The sequence below is a fragment of the Oratosquilla oratoria genome, chromosome 17, assembly GCF_046742065.1.
Source record: "Oratosquilla oratoria isolate Oo_2021 chromosome 17, ASM4674206v1, whole genome shotgun sequence".
Taxonomy (NCBI): Eukaryota; Metazoa; Arthropoda; class Malacostraca; order Stomatopoda; family Squillidae; genus Oratosquilla; species Oratosquilla oratoria.
In genome coordinates, this window is record NC_134793.1 from 20,879,100 (window position 1) to 20,891,599 (window position 12,500).

The 12,500-nt window shown below is 39.2% G+C and overlaps 1 protein-coding gene and 1 long non-coding RNA gene across 3 annotated transcripts in view; both read right to left on the reverse strand.

The window, feature by feature from the left end:
• The window catches only part of LOC143034683 (uncharacterized), a 19,199-nt gene extending 9,842 nt beyond the window's left edge, over positions 1–9,357 (reverse strand). The window contains exon 1 of the mRNA XM_076201054.1: positions 9,262–9,357. Within this exon, the coding sequence (XP_076057169.1) occupies positions 9,262–9,357 (96 nt within the window). The remainder of the gene's footprint in view (positions 1–9,261) is intronic.
• Positions 1–12,500, reverse strand: part of LOC143034494 (uncharacterized) — a 360,878-nt gene that overhangs the window by 110,126 nt on the left and 238,252 nt on the right. The window lies entirely within an intron of this gene.

Here is a 12,500-nt window from a genome sequence, read left to right on the forward strand (position 1 = left end):
AAATCTGTCGATCAGGACCTTGGTCTGCCCCAGTTCCGAATTTCTCTGTTCTTCAGAACACTCATTGTTCTTCAGAAGAAAACTTTAACAAGACATTTACCCTACAGAGGTGTTTAACAGATGATATTAAATTATGCAACCGATGTACAATGTTGGGTTATCAATGCTGTGTATCTGAGCATTTAGAGATGAAATATTAACTAGATATACATCACTAGTACAGGATCGACAACAACCTCCTAGATGTAGTCACGCGAGATGGGCGTCATAGAGAAGCATCTCCCCGTCGCCCATCTTCGAAACCTCTCAATATCCTCACTACACATCTGGAGGTGCGGCCCCGAGGGGCAGGTACTCAGTCCCCGGAGTGACTTTTTTTTTTAAACAAAGGGAAAGCTGGTTATTGGTGACCGTTTCTCGTTACCTTCTGTTGTCAGTGATACAGAAACACAAACGGATTGATATAATGAGGACAACAGTCCAGTGTTTCTGGGGAGATCTACAGGAGGGTCCGTGGACTGTTGGAAGCATCTCAAAACTCTGTCTCTGTCTCTGTCTCTCTCTCTCTCTCTCTGTCTCTCTGTCCATTTGCTCTCTCTCTCTCTCTCTCTCTCTCTCTCTCTCTCTCTCTCTCTCTCTCTCTCTCACTCACACACACACACACACACACACACACACACACACACACACACACACACACACACACACACACACACACACACACACACACACACACATTAAACGATAGGTCAAGAACATCAAAGATGCAGTGGAGATGTGTGTGTGGGGGGTGGTGAGGAAGCGTTTTGCAGAAAATGGAAGAAGAATTACTTTACAAGAAAAGACAAAACTGCCAATATTGAACTCAGCTGGGCTACTGGCAGACAATGCATCTGAGAGGAATTTGCTGTCAAGGTGAGCAGATGAGAAGGTGTGAAGGCGAGGAAGTGAGGAGGCGAGAAGGTAAAATATATTAAGACATTCTAAGAGGTACTTTGGACGGATATTCTTGAGTTAAGTTCTTATAGTTGCGACTATCATAAGACTCGTAAAAAAAGTCCAGATACGAAGGAAGGATTCGAATACTTAAGCTTAAGTGACAATGTTGAATTAATTTCTTGTACACTTTGGAGTGGGATATTAACAACGAGTTTTGTGCCGTACAAGGTGTACTTGCTTCTCATGGTGGCAATGCTTAGAGCAAGTCACTCTGTAATAAGTCCCATTATTGCGTTTTTCTGATAATTATCACTACTGCTGACATTTTTGTCTCTTATTAAGAGCATATAAACGTAAATCTATGAGACAATAATATTTTATCCTCCTGAAACAATTTGCTTATATTTATGTGTAAATTTGTTTTGTGACTTTGGTGTAATCAGTCCCATTATTATTTTTCTTTCTGATAATTATCACTACTGCTGACATTTTTGTCTCTTATTAAGAGCATATAAACATAAACCTATGAGAGAATAATTTCTTATCATTCTGAAACATTTTGTTGATATTTGTGTGTAAGTTTGTTTTGTGACATTGATAAAAGGGTAGAAAAATAAATAGATAAGATATTAAGTTACTGTGTAATCGGTCCCACTATTTTTTTCTTTCTGATAGTTATCACTACTGAGACAATAATTCTTTATCCTTTTGAAGCATTTTGCTGATATTTGTGTGCAAGCTTGCTTTGTGACGTTGGTACGAGTGTAGAAAGAAAAACAGATAATCTCTCTTCAACAAATCATAGGTACTGTATTTTCCCAAGAACTTCCTGATATGTCCCCGACCCAGAAATCAGTGATCGTTCTATTTATGGAACGCTGTTCAAGTATTGCAAAATGACTGAAGGAAATATTAAATACCTTAGATGTCCATCGTGCACACGCGCACACGCACGCATCAGCTACAAGATGTCAGATCATGACCTCTCCATCTCTTAATGGTGTAATGGTTTAAGTCACTGCAGCACTTGTCACGCACGCGCTCACCAGGTTCGAGTCGTGGTCGTACCACGTTCCAATTTCTAAATGTTGCCTCCATTGGGACACTCGACGTTGATGGCTTAGAATTAAAGTGCATTGTGGTTGATAAAAATGTATCACTATTCACTGGGACCCATTCAATGTTGTACATATATATATGTCTTTTCCCCTTTGGCAACAGCCACCATGTGCATGTAAATAACACCATTAGCAACCTCTTTTGTTTTCCTCGTGGAATGACTCAAAATATACAGACTAGACGGAGAGATTAAAGAAAACAAACCACAAATTCGTTTGTCTCAACGCCTCCGAAGCCAACGTAGACCATAAATCTACACATGGCAGCTCCATACTATCATACACCGAATCGGCCTTTAGGGGCACCCCTACGGAACAGAGTTATTCAGCATTTTTATCTCGTTGGAGACTAGTCTTAAAAAAAAAAAAAAAAAAAAAATACTATACCTCCATTCCCGCCTAGCATTTGCTTAGTCGTGGGTTCGAGTCCCGCATTCCTCTCTGACTCCCAGCAGTGACTTATCACCTGCCCCAACAGTCCAAGCACATCATAGGGCAAAGGTGACGGCTTCGGCCGCAGCTACTCAGCGCCTCGTGGCGTAAGTTCCTCGCCTTCCGTCTTATTTCCCAAATGAATATTAATCACAACTTGAAGACACTGCATGTGCAACGTAATTATATCTGTGAGTCGCATGAAATATGTCTTACGTCTGCAACAGCAAGCCATAAATCACCCGTGGCGGAAATCAGCTAAACTCTTCTGAAAAACCAGGCGAGGTTACTTACTGCATTTCCTTGACAGTATGCCTATCGATTAAAAAAAAAAGTGGAGGGGGATACTGTTAGACGTAAAGAGACAACGTTAAAGAGGTCAGGATACTTTGGGAATAAAGAGAATAAAGAGCTCAAAAATATATTTTAAATCAACAAAAATGAAACTAAAATAAAGATAAAAAAAAAGAGCCCGGACTTGTAGTTCTAAATTTTGAATTTACTAAGGGAAGCCAAAACAGTGACAACGAAACAACAAAACAAGATGAAAAGGATAGACGAGGGAAGACTTCACAAGAGATTAATCACGATTTTTTTTATTAAAAAAAAAAAAAACGAAGAAAGTGAAAGGAGGCTTTCGACAAAGACCTTCTGGTACAAAGACGAAAGAGGGCAACCTGGAAGACGAGTTTATCTGAGAGAGAGAGAGAGAGAGAGAGAGAGAGAGAGAGAGAGATCAAGCACCCCACGGAGTTCCCATGCATGGATCCATCTACACAGAGGAAAATGACCAGCATGATACGAATATAAAGGCTCGAAAATTTACCTTACAAAGACCGGCTTAGGCACCTTAACTTACACTCTCTAGAAGGACAAAGAGTGCGGGGTGATCTAATAGAGGTACCGAAATAGGTCAAGGGCTTTAACAAGGGTGATGTAATTAAGGTCATCATATTAAGACAGCAGGGCAGGAATCTCAGCAATGGATTTAGATTGGACAAATTTAGGTTTAAGAAGGAAATAGGCAAGAATTAGTTTACCTATGGAGTGGTTAACGAATGGAATGGACTTAGTAACCATGTAGTGAGCGCTGAAACTATCGGTTGTTTTAAAGGAAGGTTAGATAACTTTATGGACAGGGATGACAGGTGGTAAGGGAGATGGAACTGCCTAGTGTAGGCCTTAGGGTCTCTTGGTGTCTCCTCCATTCTCATGTTCTTAACTGGCAACACAGTTAATGACAAAGAGGAGGAGGAGGAGGAGGAGGAAGAAAAAGAAGACAAAGAAGAAGAAGTCACTGACAAGCAAAAAGACGAAGAAGGAGAAGAAACAAAGAAGAAGAAGAAGAAGAGAAAGAAGAAGAAGAAGAAGAAGAAGAAGAAGAGAAAGAAGAAGAAGAAGAAGAAGAAGAAGAGAAAGAAGATGAAGAAGAGAAAGTAGAGGAAGAAGAAGAAGAAGAAGAAGAAGAAGAGAAAGAAGAAGAAGAAGAAGAAGATGAATATGAAAAGGAAAAATAAGAGAAAGTAGAAGAAGATGAAGAAGAGAAAGTAGAGGAAGAAGAAGAGAAATAAGAAGAAGAAGAAGAGAAAGAAGAAGAAGAAGAAGAATAAGAAGAAGGAGAAGACAAAGAAGAAGAAGAAGAAGACAAAGAAGAAGAAGAAGACAAAGAAGAAGAAGAAGACAAAGAAGAAGAAGAAGAAGACAAAGAAGAAGACGATGACGAGGAAAAAGAAGAAGAAGAAGGAGAAGACAAAGAAGAAGAAGAAAAAGAAGAAGAAGACGAAGAAGAAGAAGAATTCCCCTACAGGAGCGGAAACACATGCCGTTATCAAACCACAGACAATAAAAAAACCCCGATACAGGCACATGTTAGACTCAGAGATCCTGGAAACTGATAAAGAGTGAAACTTGCAAGACTGGTTTGAGCCAAAGAAACTACTTCTGACGAGTGTAACAACCCCGTCACCGCCAGTTTACATAAAGTGCGGGGGCGCATGGACTTGTAACAACTGCTGGCTAAAAGTGGTAAGGGGAGGCGACCAGTCACCGGTTGTCAGCTGCCCACATACGAAAAGATCTAGGAAATACAATGGAAGGGGCCACAGGAAACCATAAGGCCTACACTAGGCAGATCCATGTCCCTTACCACCTCTTATTCCTACCCATAAACTTATCTAATCATCTCTTAAAGTAACCAATTGTTTCAGAGATCACTACATGGTTACTAAAACTATTCCATTAGTTAACTATTCTGTTGGTAAACCAGTTCTTGCCTATTTCCTTCTACCTAAATTTGTCCAGTTGAAGTTGATGGAGTGGTTTTGGGTTCATTCCAGGCACCAGGTGTCATCCCCTCGGGGCTGCACCTAATAATGATATCATGCTGGAGGTAGATGGGTGAATTGTCTCCATGATGAGAGCCCTCCATGGACAAGGACATGGGTGGGCAACCTTTTTAAGCTCGCGTGCCAAAATCGGTCAATCTTCGATGCAAAACAATTCTCACGTGCCAACCAAAAATGTTGGGAACTTGTCATCATTTCCAAAACTCAGGGAGGAAATTGACGATTGATCTCTTTCATTTTCTTAAGTGAACCCGGGATCCGCGTGCCGGAGAAGAGTCACGCGTGCCGATGGTTCCCCACCCCTTGAATAGGACAACTGTTCCAGTCTAGTGTTCTGTCAGGGAGAACAAAGCCGAGACGATACCCCACCATGGGACGACCAGTCCTCACAAATGACCCTGGAATTTGGGATGTGCCGACAACGCTCCCTCTAAGCTGTGTGCATGTATTCACCATGGTCTCTGATCACGTGTTGGACTCGTGATCGACAGCTATTTCCCTCCCGGAAGAGAGCTCAGAGCTCATATATGACCGATCTATGGGTAATGCTGTGACCTTACACGTACACACACACACACCCAACTCCCCGCCCACGAGAGTTGGAGTAACGAACCGCAGCAAAGCGATACTAAAATTATTTCAGCCCTGGGCGGGATTCGAACCCGGACAGCCGTAGTGACAACCGGGAATTCTACCACTGCGCGAGCACATATGTTTTGCAACTAGCGCACATAAAGAATAAATGTGCGCACACAAGGTTTTCAAATGATATTAAAATCCATTCAATAAAGAAACTCCAACCAAACATCAGGTTGTAAATTACCTAAAAATATGGTAACTTGGCAACCGTCAAACAAATAATTGTTTTGTTTTTTTTCTATTATAACTCTAGCGCTTCCAATGCAAGCGAAAAGACTTTGCCACCATGGGGGCGAACATACTTTGCAAATTTTGCACACAAACAAATTTCTGCGCACAACACTCAAAAAAAAAAAAAAAAAAAAAACTCTCGGAATTCATTGAAGCAAAGTTTCTCACGTTTCAGAACAACGCCCTGAAGACCATCTGTGGCTCAATGTATGACGTCAACTTGGATTTAAGAAACAGTGTTGCCCAGTTCCCACAAACGAGTGAGATTTTTAAAAAAAAATCCCACAAGGAAATCTGGATTTCCGCATTTTTTCACAAAAAGAAGTTATTATATACACAAATAAGTTTATTGTAACATATAATTTGCTCACAAAACATCCCATGTGAGCAAATTTCTCAGACACAAATTTGTGGAAAATTTCCACAAAATGGCATCGGTGCTATGAAGGCAAACACATGCCCATAACGTCTACGAAGTCGTTACTTTTTTTTTTTTTGACTGTTTAAATAAAGTCATCTGGTATGAGAAGGTTTGGCATGTAAACACAACACAATAAATGAACGAAGTAATAAATGAATGAATATATAAAGAAATAAAAGAACGAATAGATTAATGAACAATTCAATTACCTAGTCAAGTCGAACAAATGCCCAGACAACGCAAGTGGATAAATAGATAAATCTTAGGACAGACACACAAGTGGATCAAATCATATATTGAGTGGAGTTAGGAAACACAGGAGTGTTTGTCTGAGTTTATTCCTGACTAGTTTCGCAGGTAGGCTTTTTCATTCCTTTGAAAAAGCATACCTGCAAACCTAGTCAGGAATAAACTCGGACTAAGACTCCTGTGTTTCCTACTCCACTTACGTCAACCTGTCAGAATGTCTCAACATATATATATATATATATATATATATATATATATATATATATATATATATGTGTGTGTGTGTGTGTGTGTGTGTGTGTGTGTGTGTGTGTGTGTGTGTGTGTGTGTGTGTGTGTGTGTGTGTGTGTGTGTGTGTGTGTGTGGATTAACTAGCTCTGTCAGTGGGACTCTCGCCATTGGCTCTGGGACTCGTTACCACAAGGCAAGGACTCTGCCATTGCACTATGCAGGACACTAAAAAGGAAAGTTCTGGAACTTGTCCTAACCATTCCCCGACGTCAACTCGCACGGTAAAGTATGTATTCTTAATTCCATCGAGTTTTTTTTTATTTTTTATTCAGGACGGCATTTCCGACCAAGAGATCGACCAAGAATGAGATGGAAAGATGATCTCATTCGACCTGAGTGACAAAGGTCAGAGACCAATGTCACTGGAAGAACAGTGAATGCAAGGACAAACCTCTCTTTCCCTCAAGTGTGAAATCGTCCTGGTTACACTGCGACGGGGAACAAGGATACCGCCACCTTATTCCCCTGCTTGGAGTAAGAGTTGATTCTATGGGACGGAGTTAGGGGGTGGAATATCCCCTTCTTTTTGCATTTTTCTCTCATGAAAGGCCAAGACTCAAATATAACTTGATTGAGTCCTCCGTTTTATATGAGGAAGTAAAGCCCTTTGTATATGTATATGGCGTTAATATTATGAAACGTCTTCAATGCCTTTGTGAGCGATTTGGAAAGAAAAGGAAATCTCGAATCCAGTTTTGGCTGAAAGAGGGATTCATTTATTTCTCCATCCGGAAATATAAATACAAGTTGATAATGATCTTGAATCACGCAAAGTAGAAGAAACGCAATTATGAATCATGGATTGACTTTGAGAAACACGTTTAGGATGCTGCAATGGTCTGGAAGGTTAGCAGGTGGTATGGTCTTGTCATAATGTTTCCCTTCAGACCAGCGAAGCACAGACACAAGAACATAAGACTGGAGGAGACTGCAGGAGACCATAAGGCCTACACTAGGCCGTCCTATGTCCCATACTACCTGTCATCCCAACCCACAAAATTATCTAATATTCTGAAAAAAAAAGATAAATAAATATGAAAATAAATGAATAAATAAATAGATAAAAAATAAAAAATGAATAAATAAAAAAGATAAAAATAAAATGAATGAATAAATAAAAATAAAATAAAACAATATTAATAATAAAATGTTTCAGTGCTCACTAACTACATGGTTACTAAGTCTATTTCATTCATTAACCACTCATTCGGTAAACCAATTCTTGCCTAGCATTTCCTTCTTAAACCTAAATTTCTCTAATTTAAATAAATTACAACGAGTCCTGCCCTGCTGTCTTAATATGATGACCTTGCCTGCATCACCCTTGTTAAATTCCTTGACCCATTTGAATACCTATATTAGGCGAAGGCGTGTTTGAAGCAATGGGAAAGATATTCAATTAGTATATAACACAAGAATCATTGTTACATTTTCTTCCATGTCTCTTGTTCATTAATTTGTCTTTACAACATTTCATTCATGGTATGATTATCTTTATAATTAACTTCGTTTTACGATACAATCATCATTACTATTCAGTGAATGTAGACACTTGTTACTGTGGTTTTCATTATAGTACACAAATGAATGTAAACGTTTCTTCATCACGACAGCATGACAAACAAGTTGTAGATATATTACAACTACATGATTTAGCAAAAATGTACTACTTTACCATACAGCATCTATGTATATCACAAGCGAATGAATATTGTTCTAACATATTATTAAAATAGACTGAATGCTCCACTATCGGAGAAAAGAAAGTTATTTGAAGATACGTATATTGCCATCACTAAATGTGATCCTCTTCAGCGTGAAGTGAATCACAGTGCTCGCAATATACTTATCTTCAAATAACTTTCTTTTTTTCTCCGAGTATGGGATATTTAGTCTATGTATATGTATAATGCATGTGGATATTTCACAAACACACACACACACACACACACACACACACACACACACACACACACACACACACACACACACACACACACACACACACACACACACACACACACACACACACAAACACACATATTTACCAAAATCCCTCTTCCCTTTAGAGCAAGGTTTCCCAACTTGGGATGACAACATCCCCTATGGGTGACGTAATCAGTGGTAAGGAGATGCTGGGAAGCGATGCGTATATATACTTCCTTAATCCTTCTAGTAATAATATATTGGTTAGGGAGTGCTTGGCTGCTTTGACCTGACCTCAGGGAGTGCCCTTAGGGTCGGAAAAGGTCGGCAAATGACGTCTTAGAGGGATGTGGTCAAGTCAGTCAAACACCCCCATCCCTTTCATCTCAACACTTCGCAGGTGAAGGGTCATCCCTTACTCGCGCCTCACCGCTCAGGTCAAGGGCAATGCAGTAAGATACAGCACTTCCACAGCAGGATCAGACAGCAGCTGGTTTACACCCACTACGCGTTTCATTCAGTCAAAAATGATTTGTGAAGTACACGAAAAGAATATCGTCTCAGGCTACTTCATCCTTTCAACAATTTGCAATCTTCTTTCACTCGTTCTTATCTAATTATACGTTTTCAATCTTGCTCGACAGATATTCCATCTGCATACAAAGCCTACTTTCCCACATCCGTCCATTTCATTCTTGGTCTTGGTCAAGGCCGTCTCTGCTTTCTTCACTCCACTCACTAATCTTTCCTTGTCCGTTCTTTCCATATACCCAAACCATTTCAGCACTTTTGATTTACCCTACCCATTAAACTCGTTAAATCTATACCACCTAAAATCAGAATATTAGGACGAAAAAATGCAAAGTCATTACTAGGTATCTGGGTCTTCAACGTCAAAATCTCAGAATTTCCCAAATACATAAGAGACGAGGATCACGATCTTCTCTGTTGTTGTACAGGACCCAAAAACCAACACATCTTGTCCTGCCTAAATTAGACCATCCAGGCAACCTATATCTGAGTCTCCACGGGCTATCATTAGAGCTCATGACCTTTGATATTAAGGCGGGATGCGAAAGATTAACAGTGAAGACGAATAGCCTGCATACTGTCTGCATTCAAAGGTCGTATCAATTCGCATTTAGAACATGGCGATGACCTTCTACAAAAGGTGTTCTTGTTGTTTGTTTCACGTTTTGTAGGATTACGTCGAGTGATGAACAGAATGAGGAAGTAAGAGTTGAGCTGGGAAATAAGTGAGTTTCCTCACGGAAAGGTATCTCTGCGGACATTGTTTTAGATCAAAACAGTGCGAGTACGTCTTCTGCTTTGAGTACTTTATCCGGTAGTTTCCTTATGATTAAATTAATATTCACGAACAAAATTGTATGAACACAACATGAACGAGGCCTACATTGGCATGAGTTTGATAGATCATGTGTCTTTTCATTGCACAACAACAAAAACCAACAAGACTAATACAAACCACATAGACCCGCACAGGTGAGAAATTCACAAAGTGCTTTGAGTACCCAACGCCTGAAATACTTTGCGCACGATAACCAGGATGAAAAATAGTCGAAGACTGGTACCATTCTCGACAGTGGCAATGACTGTGCGTTTTCCAGGCGCTGGAACCTCATCTCCAACCTGGAAATGAATATCTTGGTTGCATCATTAATATGAATTCAACTCTCCATTGGTATGGAGGTCACGTCGGACCGAGATAGTCGATGGATGTTGCAAGTTCGAGAGACCAACCCTTTCCACTCGCTTCCTCTCACAGATTCTTCACATTTATTCTTCCTAGGACCTCTTCAAGAATATATAGCCTCTCTCACGACCCCAAAATTTGACAAAAGAGAGAGAAAGAGAGAGAGGGAGGAAAGGGGGACTGATAGAGATAGATAGGTAGATAGAGAGAGAGGAAGGGGGGAGAGATAGAGAGGAAGAGAGAGAGAGAGAGAGAGAGAGAGAGAGAGAGAGAGAGAGAGAGAGAGAGAGAGAGAGAGAGAGAGAGAGAGAGACAGAATTCAGAATTGCCATGGCTCATCTAAGACATAATTTTAGAAAACATTTTGTAACATCGTTATGGAGTCCAAGGTCCAACTATACCCTAATGCCAACTAGAAAATCTATTTCAGAACTTCAGAAAAACATAATTTTTATATAATCGGCCACTCCTTCCAGGATATTTGGTCTTTTCCTTTTAATCACTAACAACGTGGGTGGCGATGCTGGATTTCCTTGCCTCTAGGTTACTACGCGTGAAATGAGCTGTGCCAAAAAAAAAAAGAAAAAAAAAAAAAAAAAAAAAAAAAAAAAAAAAAAAAAAAAAAAAAAAAAAAAAAAAAAAAAAAAAAAAAAAAAAAAAAAAAAAAAAAAAAGAAAAGGAAAGCCTCTGGAACTCCAATGAGTAATGAAACCTTAGAGTCACGTCAGGACTCCAACGTGCTGGCCTCGATGCTCTGACCGTTAACAAGCGAAAGTTTGTATTGGGAGTGCAATGGAGGCGTGGTCGCCTTCTGCTTGCTTGCTTGCACGATTCTTAGCAGACATAATGGCTGTGGTTCAATACTGGTTGGCAAAAGATACTACAATTTCATTCGTTTCATTTATTCATTAAGTTAATTTAATTAATGCAATTAATTTAATCCATTTCATTTGTTTCATTTGTTTCATTAGTTTCATTCAATTCATTTCACTAATTTCATTCATTTCATTCATTTCATTCATTTCATTCATTTCATGCATTTCATGCATTTCATGCATTTCATTCATGTCATTCATGTCATTCATTTAATCTCATTTCCTTCATTTCATTCATTTCATTCATTTCATTCATTTCATTCATTTCATTCATTTCATTCATTTCATTCATTTCATTCATTTCATTCATTTCATTCATTTCATTCATTTCATTCATTTCATTCATTTCATTCATTTCATTCATGCCATTCATTTCATTCATTTCATTCATTTCATTCATTTCATTCATTTCATTCATTTCATTCATTTCATTCATTTCATGTGCAGTATCTTTGTAAATGACTTGTGATGTTAATGCTTCACGAGAACAGAAGAACATAAGAAAGGAGGGGACTGCAAGAGACCATAAGGCCTACACAAGACAGTTCCACGTACATTACCAGCTCTCGTTCCCACCCATAAAGTTGTCTAATCTTCTTTTAAAAACAACCAATTATTTCAGCGCTCACGACGTGGTTATTAATAACACTATTTATAATTTGAACCATTGTATAGCCATTGCAGTGCCCATGTATATTTAATTAGTTGTAATTATCTAACGTTCTATTATACGATGTCAGATGGAGAGGGGTACTGTTGGTCTATTAACTCTTGGGGTATGCACTTATGGGAAACTGTTTGATAATCCTTCGTCTAGGATTGATTTTTTTTTTCTTTTTTTTTAAAGGCAAAATGCGCCCTGCGAGGTGGCTAAGTATTGATGGTTGTGCTGAAGCGTGGAGAGTTAAGGACTACATATGTATACTGTAGTCTCCTTGCGCGGGGGTCGACCAAGAAGAAGAAGAAAGAAGAAAGAAGAAAGGAGGAGGAAGAAGAAGAAGAAGAAGAAGAAGAAGAAGAAGAAGAAGAAGAAGAAGAAGAAGAAGAAGAAGAAGAAGAAGAAGAAGAAGAAGAAGAAGAAGAAGAAGAAGAAGAAGAAGAAGAAGAAGAAGAAGAAGAAGAAGAAGAAGAAGAAGAAGAAGAAGAAGAAGAGGAAGAAGAAGAAGAAGAAGAAGAAGAAGAAGAAGAAGAGGAAGAAGAAGAAGAGGAAGAAGAAGAGGAAGAAGAAGAAGAGGAAGAAGAAGAAGAGGAAGAAGAAGAAGAGGAAGAAGAAGAAGAGGAAGAAGAAGAAGAGGAAGAAGAAGAAGAGGAAGAAGAAGA